General features: G+C 35.7%; 1 protein-coding gene across 4 annotated transcripts; it reads left to right on the top strand.

The window, feature by feature from the left end:
- The first annotated feature begins 10387 nt into the window (after nt 1–10387).
- On the top strand, nt 10388–19059 carry lmbrd2a (LMBR1 domain containing 2a). 4 transcript variants are annotated; one of them, XM_030144589.1, is made up of 18 exons: nt 10388–10496; nt 12018–12237; nt 12448–12557; nt 14391–14486; nt 14681–14848; nt 14981–15191; nt 15413–15487; nt 15616–15720; nt 15812–15995; nt 16141–16322; nt 16594–16727; nt 16925–17030; nt 17237–17334; nt 17488–17591; nt 17805–17845; nt 17947–18055; nt 18593–18686; nt 18783–19059. In XM_030144589.1, the coding sequence occupies exons 2-18, from the start codon at nt 12064–12066 to the stop codon at nt 18844–18846; spliced, it is 2055 nt and encodes a 684-aa protein (XP_030000449.1). In that variant the 5' UTR covers nt 10388–10496; nt 12018–12063; the 3' UTR covers nt 18847–19059. The 4 variants fall into 4 exon arrangements, with proteins under 4 accessions (XP_030000449.1, XP_030000446.1, XP_030000447.1 ...); XM_030144586.1 differs by having other exon boundaries at nt 18780–19059; XM_030144587.1 differs by having other exon boundaries at nt 10391–10493; nt 12016–12237; nt 18780–19059.
- Nucleotides 19060–19688: the final 629 nt, after the last annotated feature.

Raw genomic sequence — 19688 nt, 5'->3', positions numbered from 1 at the left:
TTTCACTTAAAGTATTTGCATGTAGAAAACAGCATAGGAAACTGTTGTGCCACAACTCAAAGACGGGTTAAAGGTTGCTTTTTTACATTAATTATTCAAAAACAATTGAAAATGAAACAGGTCTTCAATTAGAGTTTGTGAAAAAAAAAGGTGGTAATTTATTAACAAAAACTGCCAATGAAAGAGAAAGAAAAACAACTCAGGTAATTCAAGCTAAAGAGAAAAACTAACCAACTGCTGCCCCCTCCTTTCTCTTCAATCACTGTTATGCTCTCTCACTCTTACCTATATGGACCATATGTTCTGCACAGGGAAGGGGAGGGTGAGCACAATATGAAATGAAAACAAAAGAGTCACATAAGTTGATTTCTGCTGACATACACCACACCGAGGCATAAATGTCCATTTTCTAAAAGATGGTCTATATCTACAGAAATCTCTCTGTCCTCAGTCTATCCTCCCCAACTACTGACCTAAACATCCACACCTGAACTCAATCTGTAATGAGCAGCAGACCTCAAGGCAAAACATTAAAAATTTAAACACCGTTCACTCTTTATAAAAATGTGAACTGATTATCTAATCAATAATTAACACATAGGTCATAATGTTGGGTGAAGTAGGAGGACACCCCATTCACAGCAGTAAAGAAATGAGTCTTGGTTTTTAATCTTTTCAAATCCCCAAGCTGGCACTGCTTGCCTTGATTTCTCAAGATTCACCAACAGCTCAGAGCTTCTCCATGATTCACCATCAGATGCACCTGGACAACCATCATTAGAACTGAACAAACTGGTAATTAACTGCTGAATTGCAGGGAAAGAGAATCTGCACCATGTTATGATCATCCTCTGTTATCCCCGGAGTCCCAGAAACTGTGAACAGCTCCTCTCAACACTTCAGTCTAAGGCATGGATGTCAGAGTCATTTTAGTTCAGTGGCCACATACAGCCCAATTTGAACTCAAAAGGAAAATGACAGCATAGTAAGTTTAAAACAGTGGCAACTTCAAAGTTTTATTTAAGTGCAAAAAAGTGAAATTACAGCATGAAAATGCTTATATTTACAGACTATTCTTTCACAAACACCTCAACATCCATGAACAACCTGAAATGTCTAAAGAAAAATAGATGTGATTTTAGCAATATTATACCACAGCTTATCATTAACACATGTACATTACAATTCACAGAATGCAGTGGATCTACAAAGGACCAAAACATTTGGTAAAATATATCTGGAAATATAACATTGAACTTTATGATCAAAACAACCTGTTTTCCGCATTACATACACTTTTCTTTCTTTTATTTTATGTATGATTACGAATTTGTAGCATATTAATTAACTGCTGTCGGGACTGTGTTGCTGTAAATTCATTGATGTGTGGGAGGGGGGTGGGGCTGCTTTATGTTTATGTTGTTTTTTGTAAAAAAAAAAAAAAAAAAAAAAATATATATATATATATATATATATATATATATATATATATATATATATATATATTTATGTATGTATGTATGTATGTATGTATATATTTTTTTTCTTCTTTTTTTTTTTAAACAATTAAAAAAAAGCCTGTCATGACTCAGTGACACCCTTAACTATCAATGTCTTCTCTCTAATTTTTGGCTTACAGGTTGTATCTTGGACACCCCAGGTCTAAGGATTCTGGACAGAGATATTGACTTACTTTTATTCTGCTTATATTTATAATATTAGTATCTGAACATGTGTGTCAGAGTTGTTAGCAAACATACATCTCATTAGACATGCTGCTTTGAAAATAAAATGTTTGTGGGTTATCATGTGACAACATGTGAGTCACAGTTTCATTGGAATTTGCAATGTTTCAAAATGTCACTGCTGATGGTTAAGGCTGTGTTAACTGTTAATCTGGAAGTGAGGGACAGATCATACTTCCAGAGCAGGGGTGCCCAACCCTGGTCCTCAAGAGCCACTATTCTGCATGTTTTAGATGTTTCTCTCTTCCAGCACACCTGATGGTCGTTATCAGGCTTATCATTTGAATCAGGTGAGTTGGAAGAGGGATCCACCTAAAATATGCAGGATAGTAGCTCTCAAGGACCAGGGTTGGACACCTCTGTTTTAGATGTTTCCCTCTTCCAGCACACCTGACAGTCGTTATCAGGCTTCTGCAGAGCTGGATGATAGGCTTATCATTTGAATCAGGTGTGTTGGAAGAGGGATACATCTAAAACATGCAGGGTAGTAGATCTTTAGGACCAGGATTAGTGATCCCTCTTTTAGAGACAGGTACAATAATGGATAACAGTAACATGTGTTTTGTTTTGTTTTTTATTTTTTTATTTATTGTTTCTGTAGTCAAATCAGGAAATGCAAAAGGGCTGCAGAGAAATGTCATTTGTTATGCATCAAAATAAACATGAAAGTAACAAGTTGACCTCACAAACTTTCCCATAACCTTCTATTGTCACGACAGTCTGCCAGTCACTAAAGGTTTCAGGATTCCTTTAATCTCTCTTCAATCTTTGCAATTACCGATGAACACAAAGCACTTCCAGGCAAATACTCCAAAATGATCCCTCATATTTGTGTTTATACAACACAGATCCTAACCTCAGCTCATCTGGAAAACTTTAAAACACAATCTCACAATTCTTCAGCCTCACCGCAGCGACCCACACGGCATCCGTCACACAACTATCCTAACAAGCAACAACAGACAACAGCCTCCTTTGTCTCTAGTGAGCAAAGCAGGGGATCGGCTGATGGGGTCGGCCGAAGAGCAAGACTTGTAAATTAAGCAGAGGAAAACACAACCAGGGATCAACAAAGGAGAGGCAGGTGAATGTGACACATTACCATGGCTGCTGGGTAGAAAATATGTCACATTTGGAGGGTGTCTGTCAGTAAATCTGTTACTCACACAGTGGGCTATACCTCCCATTTGGGGCCAATGACTGACCACCATAGGGCACAGGGTCAAACTGTGCAGCTTAAAGAAGGATCAGGGTCAGAATTAGGGTCTGGCATGTAACTTTATTTGGTTGTAATCATAAATCTACAAGGAATTACAACCTGTGTAAAGTCTATTTAATTTATTTCTTTGTCCTATTCACACAAATGTTAACATAACACAGCAGAGAACCACCACACAGTTTTTAGTTTAAAAATAATTCTAAAACATACATACGCCAAAAGTTATTTCTCCAATATATTATATGATTTCTTTAATCCATACTACCATGTGGTTAAAAAAGAGATTTCTGCGCCTCTTCAGGTACTTAAAAATGAAGTCTGTTCTCAGTTCTGTTAAATAGATTATAGAAAGAATGTGGAACAAAGTGGGTTCCTTTCCAATGTAGTGATCTGTTCATTCCTAGTTAACTATGGGGGCCATATGCCTTTAATAGTATCACATGGTCTACCAGGATTTCCTGTAAAGGGATTAAAGTGGAGAATCAGGTCAGAAATATTGGCAAAAACATTAAAATATGGAATAATTGGAAGAGATTTTGTTTCAGCATCTCTTGGAAGAGATGGGGCTGGCTGCAGTCCTTTGAATTATATAAACATTTGGTTTTTGGATGTTTTTTTTTTAATGCTTCATTCAATCTTCAGTTTAAAATGTAATGAAGAGTTTTGTTATTTATTGTTAAGTATTTTTTATTGTTGCTGTGATTGTTATTGTTATTTGTTTGTTATTTAATTTTCAATATTGGGTGGAGGGAGAGCCAGGGCACATTGTGTTTTATTGCCATGGTACTTATGCCCTGAACGCACATGACAAATAAACTTGAAACTTGAACTTGAAGCTTGGTTTTTGGATGCTTCAATCTTCAGTTTTAAATTTTATGAAGAGTTTTGTGAAAATATTAGGGTGCTGGTCTCACAGAGGCTTATTCATAGACATACATTTTATGCACATGTACACCCAGGCCATGCCCTCAATCTCAGCACCACTCAGTGTGTGTAACTCTAGCTTTTCAAGGCTCTGCAGGCCAGCATTTTCAGATGGGAGTGGTCCAATCCCAGGGGGGTGATGTATCCAGGACAGGTTATAAGATCTGTAGTCTACAGTGGCCCTCCAGGGACACACAGAACTGGGACCACATTGTCCGCCAGCATCATTGTGCACAAGGGTTTCCCATGGATCAAATGTTACAGACTTCAAACCCAGGGGTCTCAGCGCACTCGTAGCTGTTGTTCAATGGGCACGATGGGAGACGAGGCTGTTCACACACTGTTTCTCACTGAGCTGAATGAGGCCACACTGGATGTGGTCCCAGAGGTCCTGGTTGTCGTCTGGATGTGGAGAGGGGGATGAGGGCAGTGGAGGTAAGCAGAGAGTAAATCAGCAGAGGAAGATGGTGAGTAGAGGAAACGGAAAAGACAGAGGAAGTCTGAGCACTTATTGGACTCAGACAGAACGGTTACCACGCAGGAAAACACACTTCCCCTGCACACCAACAAGACACCTTTCCTCTTTCAAAACAGAAGTGTCAAAGACAGGGAAAAGGAATACATCTGTCTAAATGTTTGTTGATTGGTTGTTGCTGATTAAGTGAAATGATGTGTGTGGGATTTTTTTTTTTTTAATGAAAACGGCTGAAGCATTCCTGTGAAATGTGGAGTGATGTGTTATAGATTGTGATCCCATCCTGATTTAAGAAAACTATTTTTGTCAAGAATAGAGCAAACATTTCTTTTTCACCACAACTATTATATAATACTACTGTAAAATGCACAGAACCAAAAAATGGCTGACTAATTGTGTGGCAATTTTACAGTATGATGAGTCACACAGGGCAACAGGTTGTACATTTATTAACTCTGTTTCACACTGTTTATGTTTTTACCCCAAGCTTACACAACTTCACAAGACTGAATGAAAAATTACGGAAAGAGACAGGCTGTTTCACCTTAATGTCATTTTATTTATCTCAGTAAAATATATATAAGTTTTGCTTAGTTATAAATGCTGATGATCATGGCTATATTGTATTTACTGTACAACCCTAATTTTAGTCTCAAGATAAATGAAGCAAAATTATGAGAAACTCAAAGAAAAGAAATTGAATTGCTTTGACAATGATTTTTCTGTTGTAACCAGTGTAATGCAATTTATATTTTCACTCAATTATAGCATCAACAATTTAAAAAAAAAAAAAAAAAATGCACTTAATATTGAGTTAAATCTTTCCAGTCTTCACATCCCTTAGTTTTCTTCCAGTCCAGCAGTTTTGTTTTTTTTACGACACTTCCTTGAGGGACATGCTGTGTATTAACTGAAGTTGTTCTATTTCCACATAATAAGTACCAAATTACACCCCTCTTGCCTGGAACATCTGTAATCCTTGTGAACTTTAACAAATCAAATGTGTTTTACAAAACTTCTGAACCAGTAGTGTTACTGCGGCCACCTCCCTATTGAAATTAACATTGAATGCACATTGTAAATCATTAAACAGACATGATATAACTGACTGAAAATATAATTGCAGGTTTCGGTAGGAGTTTTAAATTTCTCAAACAACCCATGCTAATCGATACCAATCTGTGGTCTGTGTTGGCAAAGGGAGTGAAACCTGACAGAGTCTTTGTCCAGTCAGTGTATTTGAGGTGATATTCTCTTCTCAGAGATTAAAATATGATACCCCTCTTTTTGCACAGAAAGACAATGAAACTTTTTTTTTTTTTAAATGCACAATTACAATGATAAATGGAATCAGAACAAGGGGACAATGACAATGAAGGAGACATGCTCCAACCTCAACACTGGAGCCCGAGACTTAGTTCCTCAAGTATTTGTTATATGCACTAGTTATTGTTCAACTCTTACGGATGACAGATTCCAAAAGGGCATGACTGGCTAGAGTTGTGTCTATATTTGGTGCATGATGGTCATAATAACTGGAATCATAATGATTAACATCCCTGTGATCAATGATAACATGCAACTTTGACATGAGACATAGCCTTAGCATGACAAGGTAAACAGGATATCTTAAGCAGTTTTATTTAAATTATTACATCATTGTGTTGTTTTTGTTTATACAGGGTGGGGAAGCAAAATTTACAATGAACATTTAGTTGTTTTTTCTCAGCAGGCACTACGTCAACTGTTTTGAAACCAAACATATATTGATGTCATAATCATACCTAACACTATTATCCATACCTTTTCAGAAACTTTTGCCCATATGAGTAATCAGGAAAGCAAACGTCAAAGAGTATGTGATTTACTGAATGCACTCGTCACACCAAAGGAGATTTCAAAAATAGTTGGAGTGTCCATAAAGACTGTTTATAAAGAAGAGAATGACTATGAGCAAAACTATTACAAGAAAGTCTGGAAGATACTATTAAAGAAGAATGGGAGAAGTTGTCACCTGAATATTTGAGGAACACTTGTGCAAGTTTCAGGAAGCGTGTGAAGGCAGTTATTGAGAAAGAAGGAGAACACGTAGAATAAAAACATTTTCTATTATGTAAATGTTCTTGTGGCAAATAAATTCTCATGACTTTCAATAAAATAATTGGTCATACACTGTCTTTCAATCGCTGCCTCAAAATATTGTAAATTTTGCTTCCCCACCCTGTATATGTTCAGCTTTCAAACTTTTTTAGTTTTTCCTTCCTTATTGATTCGTTACTAAATACCAAGTATAAGGACGCATGTATTACCTCCATCTAGTGGTATAACTGGGTAACTACCATCATAACAATGATTTCCAAAAGTTGGCAATTTAAATCAGATTTGACAGCAGGAATTTCCAGATGGAAACAGTGATAAGTGATATTAAATTCCAATAATATACTAAAGCGAAAGGACTCATAAATATAACATACAGACAAAAAGTGATGTAATTGCTTTATGTCCTGGCCCACATGAGTTTATGTGTGTTAGATTGTTTATTGTCTTTATGTGTGCACATGTGGTGAATGGACTGATTCACTTGAAAATTGAGTGTGCATACGTATTGGACACTAATCTGAGAGAGGGGTAGCGGATGTTGAGGTGACAAAATAGGCTGACAGATGGTCTAACTAAGCACCTGTCAGCCCTGCCAGGTTTTATCTGCACTGCAACTGTGTAGATGAGGGCAATTAGCTTAGCAGTGCACATACACGACAGACTCAAAGCGGTGGAGACACAGAGAGGAGCACTGTGACAGGCTGCAAATGGACCAGCACACAGTGGATATCTCCTGTGTATTCTGTTGAATCTGAAGATAGGAGTTATTTCATTGATGTGAACTCTAAACAGCTGAACTAAATGGAGCTAATGGACAATCTTCTGGAGGACTGGCCAGAATCTCTGGATATGTTTGGGTCAGTTTGGATGGACGCACTGGGTGTGTCCAGAGCTGTTGAAGATTGGTCTATCTGTCTGAATGTTGTGGAACATCTGTGTCTGGACCTGCTGGGCCAGGTGGACTTTTTACTAGAACACCAAAATGTTTGCTTCAACTTACTGGGCCCACTGTACACTGATGACCCATACGTGTGGATGTTCCTCCAAAACTGAAGTGATGTTTTTCTTCCCTTGTTATTTTTTCCACAGTTTTACTTTGCTGAATACAAAAGATTTAATCACTGAGGTAATGCTGAAATCTTAAGTAAACATGTACATTTGTCATTTCTCAGTTAATATCTGACTTAAGTGAAGATATAAAATAAAAAGAGTATCTTAGCAGCATGCAGAGTGTGGTCAGATCATAAGTATTTCCTTGTATGAATGTTTTTACAATGCAATGGAAAGATTTTATGCTGCTTTCATGCACCATCATCATTGTTTCATGATAAACTAAATCATATGAAGGAAAACTGGACTAAACTTCATTGTGAGCCTTCTATTGCATACTGGGATTGGTTCAGGTGTCCTGATGAGAGACACTTTTACTAAAGTGAACCATCACAGACTGACTTCTGTTGCTAAAAACTGTGACCATCATGTAACATAATATGTAATTTTGTTTCACACGGCTGTACATGCGTCTTACATGGCCATTCACACTATGTTATCATATACAACTTGATTATGTGAGGTTCACCTAGACCTCTAACCTACTGTGTTTCAGTGAAATAAAGTCTTATCAAGTAGAAATCCTGCCTCAAATCGCTCACTGTTTGTGTAAAGTATTTCAGGATCATCCAATATAATTTTACTCTTCATTACTGTTACTAGTAGATTTCCACTTTTCTGCTCTAATATACAATCACAGAAAAAACTATTAGATGATCAAAAGTCATCCAAAACAAAGGTTATGCAATCAAGTACTAACTCCTGTGTGTATCATGTGACTAAAACAGACAGAAAAGAAAACATGGAATGCCTAAAAGCACTGTTTTTGTCAGTACAATGCCATAGATATTGATGTAAGAACTGAAGTGATTTTGGTTATTATCAAGAAAACCATGGAAAATGGCTAGATAAACTCTTATGAGCTATTTTTGGTGTTATCATTATATTTGTCCAAACAAATGTATACCTTTAGTTGTACCAGGCATCAAAATGACCAAGAAATTGAAGAAAACAAGGGTGGTCTTATAATTTTTTCTGCAACTGTACAGTAATATTAGTAACATAGTATCCTTGATCTGAGTCCTCGTTATTGTTGGGTTCATGAGTTATTTTACATGGAGAAAATTCACATTTTGATATCAGTGGGCTACATTATAGGATATCCACACTACTATCTTGAGGATTTTAATAAAGTGCACAGTTGAAATGTTAATTTTAGCCTATAGCTTATCAAAAAAGAGGTTGTGTAAAACATATTTTAGCACATTTCAACACAACTTTGGCTGTTAATTTTATTTAACATGTGGGGTTCCCTTCTCAGAAAGTCGTGGTGATTTTCTATGCACCAGCATTTTTTGTATCAGTTCATTGTGGAAATGTATGTAAAGAAAGATGACTTGAATCTCCAATGACACACTAATCCATTTTAATGTTTAAAAGATAAATCCCTCAATTTCAGTAGATCATATATGTACAGAACTGCACGGGAACTCTGAGGCTACCTTTAGCTTTGTTGTTTTTGCAGGGTTGAAAAGAGCAAATTTATTTATTTGTCATTCTCTTTTCTTCAGATATAGTAAGAAAATACAGGAAATAGGTGCACCACCTTAAAAGATGAAAAACTGATCTAAATGGGTTCTACAGGTTAAAGTGACTATTTAGTGTGACCTCTGACCCCATGACAAGAAACAGGATAGTTAGAAACATCTGATATGTGTTGAATGAACCCTAGTGTAAAACACCTGAAAATGAATGTAATAAATCTCATATTGTCTGAACAAAACTGCTAAAAGCAGGTTAAGTGCAAAGGGACATCACACTAAATACTACCTCAGGTTTATAGAAGCAATTTTTTTTTTCATGAAACTTGCTGTATATATTTCTCATATATGTAGATTATATCTTAATACAGAGAATGACAAATGCATGTGTGGTCATTATAACTTCACTAAAACAACAAACCTAATGTTGGCATAGGACTGTTACACTGTTGTGTATGGTGACAACATTTTTGTTTTTATCTTTGAAACTTTCTGCACTTAAAAAACACATCACAGTGGAATAAAAATAGAACAGATTTTGGGGGTTTAAAATACAGCACCCCACTTTGTCACTATTGTTAGGAGATCTTCCTGACACTAAGTGATAAATACCTTTAAAAAATCTTTGATGCTGCAGCAAAAAAAAAAAAACAATCACTAGTAAATGGCTTCAATTTGATCCACGAGTGTTAAAGGACTGGCTGAAAATTGTTGATGAAATTCACAAAATGGAGAAATTAACATTTATGCTGAGGCTGCAAGCTGAACTTTACATAGTAAGATGGGGCTAATGGATTCGTTTCTTTGAATACAATTAATGTGTGGTTTGTCTCATAGTCCTGTGAAATTCTATATAAACTGCAGCCTTAAAAATGTAATTGATTAGGTAACTTGATTGTCATTTCATAACTGTAACCTAAATTATCATTACTATTAGATTGTGACTATTATCTGTCGCTGATTGTTGTTTGTTATGTTCTGTATGACAAAAACATAAATAACTAATAAAAACTAAGTGTAAAAAAAACAAACAAAAAACATCATATTTGTGTTTTGTGATTGTTGTTAAGAAATAGAAGATTACTAGAAAAGTAGAATACACACATAAATTATTTTGCACTTAAATGGCTAAAACATTGTTGTTGTTATTATTATTATTATTATTATTATTATTATTATTATTATTATTAGTAGTAGTAGTAGTAGTATTGTTATTATTATGCCGCAGGAACATTACACTATCCAGCCCCTGGTCTCCCGTTTGAGACACGGTTGAGACTACAATACCCACAATCCCGCCTGGAGAAAGCACGTTGTTTCGTAATTACGCAATGGCAGTTTCAAAGGTTGTGTACATCTGTTCAACTCCACGTCTGAGGAACATTGTGTTACCAAAAATTTACCGGTTCGCAAACTTCAGCAAGAAAGAAGAATCTATAAAGGTAAGATCCACTGCAATACTAATTTAATAGTTTTTGGAGTAAATTTTAACCAAAACATAAGGAGACGAAAACAACAACTGAGGAAAAAAAAACACTAGGAAAAAAAAAACACTAAGTATTTATCCTAAAGGATTGTTTTGTATTAATAAAGACGGCATAAGTAACAGTAAAAATATAGATTTAGCCTAATTGTCAAACAGTTTTAAAGCCACGAAGCAAACGTAACATGTTATTCAACTTCTATTCAACATTGTTAATGTGAAACTTCATCCCAGTGGAGATTTATCAGTTGTGGGATATATGTAAGGTTATGGGATATGTCTGCTGAAAGATAAACATGTTGGAACAAGCACAAGCCATACTTGTTCTGCAGTAGTTTTTTAAGGCCTACATAGTTTTTGTGTTTTGGAAAACGCTTGTACTGAAATATGCTGAATTACACGTTAAACTCAGATGTAAAAGCAGTTAAATATCAGAATCAGCTTTATTGGCCAAGTATGTTTTTTTTTTTTAGCTTACGACCTACAATTTCAACATAAATCCAAACACACTTAACCCTTTCATGCATAATGGTCACTACAATGGACAGATATTCTCCAGCTGTTCTCTTGTATTTTCATTGGTTTTGTGGTTTTAGTTGTATATCAGCCAACACAGTGGATGCTTATGCATTATCCCATAAACTGCAATTCATACCATTACTGTAACTTTGCTGATCTTGATAAACCTGATCTGCAGTAACATGTTTTAGTGTAAATCAATCGCTCATTGTTATCAGACTGTCCTTAACAGTTTTCTTAAGTAAAAAGATTTTTTTTTTTTTTTTTTGCATATTATCTCCATGAAGTGAGTAATAACTAGTATTAGAGAATGATAAAATGTGAGAAAACATCTGATTAGCAGCATTAAAAAGGTTTTTTATTTCATAGTCTTCACATAGTATATCACTGCTTGATATTGCGTTTTAAATACATGTCTCTTTGCTTCAGAAATTAAACACATGGTGTCCAGCTGAGTGGACATTTTTGTAACTCCATGAAAAATAGGTTCATTTAAAAAAAATGTATTACCTTGTTTTTTTCAAGCCTAAAGAGGAATAAAAACACTCAGGAAAAAATCTTTACCAAGGTTCTTATAATTCATGCATGAAAGGGTTAAACATAAAACAAATATAAACAAACATTCAACTAGAGACAAAGACAACAATGGGTTGAGATTGAGAATAGTTAAGATAAATATGAATAACTGGGCAGATGTGTACAGAGAACCGGTCTATTAAAATATATATTATACTGAAACAGTATTTGCCAAATAGGTAGCTGTAATGTAAATTTTGGAATTTGCATAGCACCAAAGAAGACAACTTATGAGGAAGCATTGTAATCCATACGGACATTTTCTGTTTTCACTGCCTTCAGTCTTGTCTCTACATGTTTTTTCTCTTTTATTTCCCATTGTATCTCCTTTTCACCTCCATATCATTGAGTGTTTTTCTTCCTGTATTTACCTTTCCCTCTCCAGTCTGCCATCATGAGTCCCTGACATCTAGGCCTTTGCATTTATCACTATGAGTGGTGCTGCGCTGGCTGTTGTGGTCATAGGAGCTTTTTTCTTGGCTCTCTACCTCCTCCAGCGATATGCAGATCTACGAAAGCAGCAACGGATGGTCCTGTTGGGCACTCTGCTGTCTTGGTACCTCTGCTTTCTCATCGTCTTCATCCTGCCACTCGATGTTAGCACGGTATGACATTATCACAACTCATATGCATGCCAAATTGGACAATATTTATAGATTATTACACATTATTTTATTTCCTTTGCTGAAGAGATTAAATTTTAAGAGTAATATGTGTGTGTGTTTGTGTGTGTGTTACTCTGTATTGTTGGGAAGGAAATGAATACATGAAATAATAAATGTTTTTATTTTGTGTCAACTCTGCTTCTGGTGTAGACCATCTACAAGCAATGTCTTCTCAACAGTATAAACCATCCTACTGCTGTACCTCAGCAAAGTCATATTAATCAAACAGACACCAGACTCTCTTTTTATCCAAATCGAAGGTAAGACAGATAATACTTGGTGTTACAGTTTGTACAATTCAGTTTGTGCATATATCACAGTTCAGTATCAAAGTTTGGAGGTCATTACAATCAGTACTTTTATGCCAGTAATTTTTCAATCTTAAACCTAATTACCCCCAGCTGGCAAAGGGTATTGTTACCTCCACCAAGAAGGTTATGGTTTCATCAGGGTTTGTCTGTTAGTTTGTTAGCAAGATAACTCAAAAAGTTATGGATGGATTTGGATGAAATTTTCAGGAAATGTTGATACTGGCACAAGTAACAAATGATTAAATTTTAGTGGTGATTGGGGGGGTGCTTTTCTAGTTTTTGATTTGGTTTGTGATTTGGTCCAAAACTAGTAGTTGAATTCATACCAAATTTGGTTTATAGATTGCCAGTGACCCAGAATAGATTTCATTACATTTCGGGAAAAACAGGTCAAAGTTACAATTTTTTTTTTTATACATTTTTAAAATCTTTGTTTCCCATTTACTTATAATGAGTAAAGTTTTAAATGACTGTAGCAGCAAAACTTTTCTTTGAATTCATACTAAATTTGGCTTATAGATTACTAGGGACCCAGAATAGATGTTGTTGTATTTTGGGGAAAGTAGGTCAAAGTTTCAATTTCTTAGGAATTTTTTTTTTTTTAATCTTTTTTTTCTCCATTTACTTATAATGGGTGAAATTTCACATCTCTGTAGCGGCAAAATTATTGGTTGAATTCATACCAAATTAGGTTTATAGATTGCCAGTGACCCAGAATGGATCTCATTACATTTTGGGAACAGTAGGTCAAAGTTCAATTTTTTCTAAATGAATTTTTAAAATCTTCCCATTTTCTTAAAATGGGCAAAATATGTGCGAGGGGTGGGGTTAGTTATGCCTGGCACCAGTTGTTTTCTTTTTTTTTTTTTTTTGTTTGCACCAGGTTGTAGTGTCATAGTGCTGTCAAACTAATAGTATCATAAGCTCTATAAGGACATGTCAGAACATAAAACATTCAAATACTTATAGATAAAATTCATATGAAGAAGAGATTTAAAAGAGAATAATTTTATAGGCATGAGTTCCTCAAGCACGTAGGTAAGAGGACAGTAAAATGTTGTCATGATAATGTAATTATTCTATAATAAAAGAATAACATCTCACCAGGCCTTCAGCATTTAAATTACTAAAAAAAAACTTACTCAATTACTTCAGACAGTATCAATACATGCAGGTAGTTTTAATGTTAAGTATGAGGTGTGTGCTGGACTACAGTACAACTGAATTACAATAAAACAGGATATAGTGTGTGTCTGGTGCTCACAGCATACAAAATACAAAACATGCTTTTTTTCTATTTTATAAAATTCACCAGCTATTTATCATGGAAGATATCCACAGCTATAGCTCTGCGTTGTGCAGGTGAATTGGAATAACATAAGTTTGTGATGATCACAAAATGATTGTCAGCAGTAATATTTCTTTCAAGAAATATTGACCATCCAAATACTTGCTAAAGGAACAGTTTTCACCAGTGCATTTTAGATTTAAAATAGTCGTAATAGCTTTGCATTATACAAACAATTGTATTTGACATGGTTGATGAAATTACACTTTTAAGACTTTGCTGACACCAAGTGGTAAACTCCAGAAAGACACTGTGACTGTGTTAAAAGCTTATAATGTCATAAGTCATATTACTAGGATAAGAGGTGTAATGTTTTTGTTTAGATAATCTTAACTAATAATTAGTCCAAGTATTTGATGAAGCTGTCATAAATTGCCATATCACTGCTTTGGTTGGACTTTGACTACACATGCATGTTTTTCTGTGTTTTGCAGTGAGTCTAAGTGTGTGCAGCCATGGAGTCACATCCCAGACGGTGTTCTACCAGTGCTCTGGAGAGTTGTCTACTGGACTTCCCAGTTTCTTACTTGGTGAGATCTTATTATGCTCTTTATATTTTTTCTGTACTCCTAATAAAAACTTTGCTAAAATTATTGCCACTCACTTGCATATTTTGTCAACTTTGTTTGTTTTTTTTTCATTGTTTTGGCTGTGCTTTACAATGTGTGTGTGTGTGTGTGTGTGTGTGTGTGTGTGTGTGTGTGTGTGTGTGTGTGTGTTCCAGGCTGCTTTTACCTTTCATGCAGTCTTATGCACAGTCAGGAGCTTTTTCCAGGGCTGGAAAGATTAAAACAGCCCTCATTGAAAATGCAATCTATTACGGCACCTACCTCCTTATCTTCATCTCTCTGCTCATATATGTGACTACTCAAACAAAGTGGAAACTCTCATGGTAAGTGTACCTTAATTCAGGAAACATAACCACTGGTCGCATAAATTGGAATGTTTTTGCATCAAAAATCAGCAAAGTTAAAGCTCAGCCACCATGAGACCATCTGATTATCTATTTGTCAAACTTTTGCAGGACAGGGATCCAGACCGTTGGCATCACAGCTGCCAACACCTGGGGCCTTTTTCTTCTGGTGCTGTTGCTAGGTTACGGTCTGGTGGACATCCCTCGCTCTTATTGGCTCTCCTCTCGCCATGGTCACCTACTGACCAAGACCTACTTTAACGTGGCCAAAATGGCCACTGAGAAGGCAGCAGCTGAGGAGAACTTGGCAAATGTTATGGAGGTGAGAAGGCATCTGGGGTTTGTGTGCTCCATCAGTTTTACTTTGAAACTGTTAGGAGACTGGATTCAAACACCTGCTTTTTTCAGAAATGTTTTCAGTAGCTCAGGAGGTTTGTGGAACAAGTAAACTTCTCCTCAGCTGACTTGTACAGCACTGAATATCTGTGTTAATATGGCCTTTTTAATAATATGAACACAGCACATTCTTTTTTTTATTTTCAGGAGGTGGCAGCTGTGCATGTATCTGTTAGGCTAAGTAGTTGTTTACGGAAGTACGTGGACACCATTTTAACAAAGGTGAGAAATAGAGTTGCTTGTGTGATCATCAGATCAGAAAGCAAACTACTTTATATTGCAGTTTATGTCACATTCATCTTTAATCATTGTAGTTTGCCATTCTTCATTTTGGTGTCTCCTCATTTCAGTGTCCCACAGAGTACCAAGAAGAGATGAGAAGAGACGGGGAAACCTCTTCTGTTGAACATAGTATCCTTCCTACCAAAGGAGGACTAGTTAAGCTTCATAAAAAGGTAAGTAAACTGTACTTTATAATAAAATACAGCAATACCTTTGTAAATATTAATGATCATTTGCCCCTGCTGTGTTGCCCATGTGTTTCAGGTGATCTGTGCAGTGCAAAGACATAATCAGGTTCGTGTTCAGTGGCCAATCTTGTTAGACAAGGCCTTTCATCTAGAAGACGTAGCTAAGAGTCAGACCTGCCCAGCCCGCCAATTCATCCACAGTTTCCCTTCAACGCAAAACCGTAGCTGGATCCGCAGGTTCATCTACAGGCCCTCAGTTGGTGAGTTCAGCTAGCACCTCAATTTGCAAGTGGCAAATAAGTACATTTGCTTAAATACAAGTGGTCACATGTCTAGAACTCAAATGAGTCGCTTTGCTCTACCAACATTTGTATTTACACTTGCATATTTTTTTATCCTGTGCAGAGTGGTACTGGGAGTGTGTGTTGAGGCAGGGCTTCTACAGGCTGTTGGCAGTGTTCCTGTGCCTTCTCTCAATTGCAGTAGTCTGGTCTGAGTGCACCTTTTTCAGCACTCATCCTGTCCTTTCTCTCTTTGCGGTCTTTGTTCAGACTGCCGAAAAACAATACAATTACATATGTATTGAGGTATGTATATGCATAATAAGGAGCATGGAATCTACCATGCTTAATCAGTGTCAAAACATTGTTAAAGAGCACTCAATACAATGAAAATAGAAAAAGACAAGAGTCCATACACTATAGTCAGGATTACTCTAGTGGCTTTTATTTTATTCAATTAAAACTGATTTCAGAATTTGTATTTTTGTGAACAATAAATATACAGATTTTATATACAGTATGTACTGTAGTTATTGAACTAATCAAACTAAACTGTTGTCCTCTTTCTCTCCACCAGATGGTGTGCTTTGTCAGCATCCTCTTCTTGTGTGTATGTGTCTACTCTACAGTGTTCAGGATACGAGTTTTCAACTACTATCACCTAGTGCCACATCACCAGACTGATGCTTACAGCCTGCAGTTTAGCAGCATGTATGTCCTTAATATAGTAAAAATATTAGATATTCATTGAATATCATGGCATTTTGAATTATCTGGTGTTGGTCAGAGTATTAACTCAAACTGCAGCATCAGTTGTACTTGTATGCAAAGTTTTACTGTAAATAAGTATTGTGTGCTCAGACTCTCATCCAACAGTGATCACTTTTCTCGTTGTCTTGGTTTCTTAGGTTGTTTTGCCGTCTGACTCCCCCTTTATGCCTCAATTTTCTGGGCCTCATTCACATGGACTCTGCCATCTCACACGAGGACAGAATACAGACATCCTATACCTCGGTGAGATTCTCAGAAAACACAAATACACAAGAATATGCTGCATTAGGGCATGTCATTTTAATTTTATTTACATGGAAATGCATCACAGGAGTATATTATCATAAAAATATAACTTATATATGTAACATTTGTTTTAAGAAAAGCATAGAGTACTGAAAAGTTACTGTTCAAATGGTTTATTTTTCTGTCTTACTCTTCTCCTCTAGATAATGGGTTCAATGCATCTGCTGTCTTTCATATCTGATGGGTTCTACATCTATTACCCCATGCTGGTTCTGCTGCTATGCTTTGCTACTTCGTGCAAGTAAGACAACCACTTACACCACTGTACTGAAGATTACATTACAACAGTAATAGTTAATGTATGTATTTTTTTTGACATACACTCAGTAATACATTTTAGTGGGATTTTTTGTGTTTTGAACTTGAACTTGAATGTATTTGTTTGTGTTTGTAGCCTAGGCTCTCGCTGTTTGAACCTCCTGGGTTTCCATCAGTACATTACCGATGATGAGTTGACCTCTGACCTTGTTGATGAAGGCAAGGAACTCATTAGAAGAGGTAAAAAGGTTTAATCTATGTCTTTATTTACTTTATCCTTTCTTTGCATTTATATAAAGCTGAGCCAAATAATCAAAGACATGCATGTCATGCTGTAGTTTTTAGTTAATTAATTCCTCATTTCACTGTTTACTGTTTATTTCATTGTAATTATTTGCGTTCCTCATTTTGGTAGATAATTTTTGAATGTTTTAATGTTGTGTCTTTTTGCAGAAAGAAGAAAACAACAAAAAAATAGAGGAAATCGAGGATTGGTTAGAATTTTTGTGTTTGTGTATTTAATTCATGATGGTTTTCAAGATATTGATCTTAACTGTATGTAGGTATTTATGTGCATATTTTGTTTTTATTACAGGCCTGGAGGGATCGGTATGCAGACAATGAGGGGGCTGGACGAACCAGAGCAGGTTACACAGAGTTGAACGAGAATCAGAAGAGCCCCCTTGCAAAGCTAAAAAAAAATGGTAGGATTTACAGAAAACTTCTGTATTGAGGGAATAAAGTACATTTCTGTCATACTTGTATAGATACTCATATTGCTAAGTTTCAATTGTTTGCATGTTGATAATGAACCACCAGACCCTCATGAAAGAAACTAAACATTTGCTTTTTTACCTAGAAAGGTCCCCACCCCCACAAGGTAGATAAAGTTAGTGTGCCAGGTTACTTCTGGGCACACACCTCCCACTGATGAATCTCTGCCCTCTGTTACCACACACATTTGTCATTCTGTTCAGTAGTGTGACAAACCCAAGTCATAGCCAGTTTTCCTACATAATCACACACCTCCCAGTCACAAATGGGTGCCTTATTTCAGCAACAGCATTTAACATTCTGATAGTAGAGATGGTTGATCCTTTTACTCTGACAGTATAACACTCGTGTTTTAACCACACCTTTTTGGGGGATGAGGATTACTTACATGTATCCATTACTCAAGAGGCTCTACAGTGGCCTGTGTATAAAGGTTTTTTTTTTTTTTTTTTTTTTTTTTTTTTTAGTTAACCAGTTTACTAGAAGAGATGAAGAGATGGAGGAACAGCAGATAGGTTTACTGCAAGATAGCCCTAGTAATGACGGATCGCCAAACAAAAGGTTTGTTTTTTTACGGACATTTCCTTAATTGAAGCCATTGAGTTTGAGTTTTTTCAGCTATCATCACCAACACTTTCTCTGTGTCTGCCACAGTAGATCAACAGCAGGACGTTACCTGTCCCTATCGCCTTCTCAAACCAAGATATTCGATGATGTTTAATTGACAGATGGAGGAGATGGAGGAAAAGCAAGAAGCTAAAATGTGCTGGTAAAAAATGATTTTATCTCGGGAAATAAAAAGAAACATTAAGTAGATTTCTTTCAAGTGACATAACACCAAAAGGTTCAACATGCACACACAACTGTGCTGAAATATAAAAAAAAAAAAAAAAAAAAAAAGATAAAAAATTAATTGTAGATCTTGGACAGAAAAGATGACTATCTGAAACAGAATCAATACAGTTTGTAGGATCTCAAATTGGAATTCCAGAAGCCTAATTTATTTCATATATGAAATTTTCTGTTATTTCAACTACTGTATACTTGTTTGTATGAAAGAGTGTATGTTTTATAATTGTGTATCTACTTTTGATAATGAAATAAAATAATAACAACCAAAATAATTCTAGTTCTATTATTATTATTATTATTTTATTTTATTTATTTTTTTTTTTAGTATGTATAGAATGAGTATAAAGCCCTTACAAGCAGTAATTTCAGTGTGTTAACATGTATTTGAGTACAGTGGATAAAGAAATGAAACAGGTCTGGCCAGTAGCCAATGAAATACTTTGTAATTTGCAGAGTATAACTTATTCATGGAATGTTAAAACAGTTTTTAATAGTTTCATTGTATTAAATGGTTAACACGTCGGTCTTTTGATCTGTATTTAATAGCGGCAAGCGCTGCCTTCATGGTCCCTCGTAAAACGACCTCCTTCGTTAGGGTTCGTTACCAAGTCAAACAATCTAATAATTATAAAATGTATTAAGAAACATAACCTCTGTGTATATATACCGAATATATAAAGTTCAGCTCGAGATATACTTTCACCTACATCG

This window comes from Sphaeramia orbicularis, chromosome 9 (assembly GCF_902148855.1).
Source record: "Sphaeramia orbicularis chromosome 9, fSphaOr1.1, whole genome shotgun sequence".
Lineage (NCBI taxonomy): Eukaryota > Metazoa > Chordata > Actinopteri > Kurtiformes > Apogonidae > Sphaeramia > Sphaeramia orbicularis.
The sequence above is the reverse complement of the archived record's forward strand: the minus strand, read 5'-3'. Positions and strand labels throughout refer to the sequence as shown.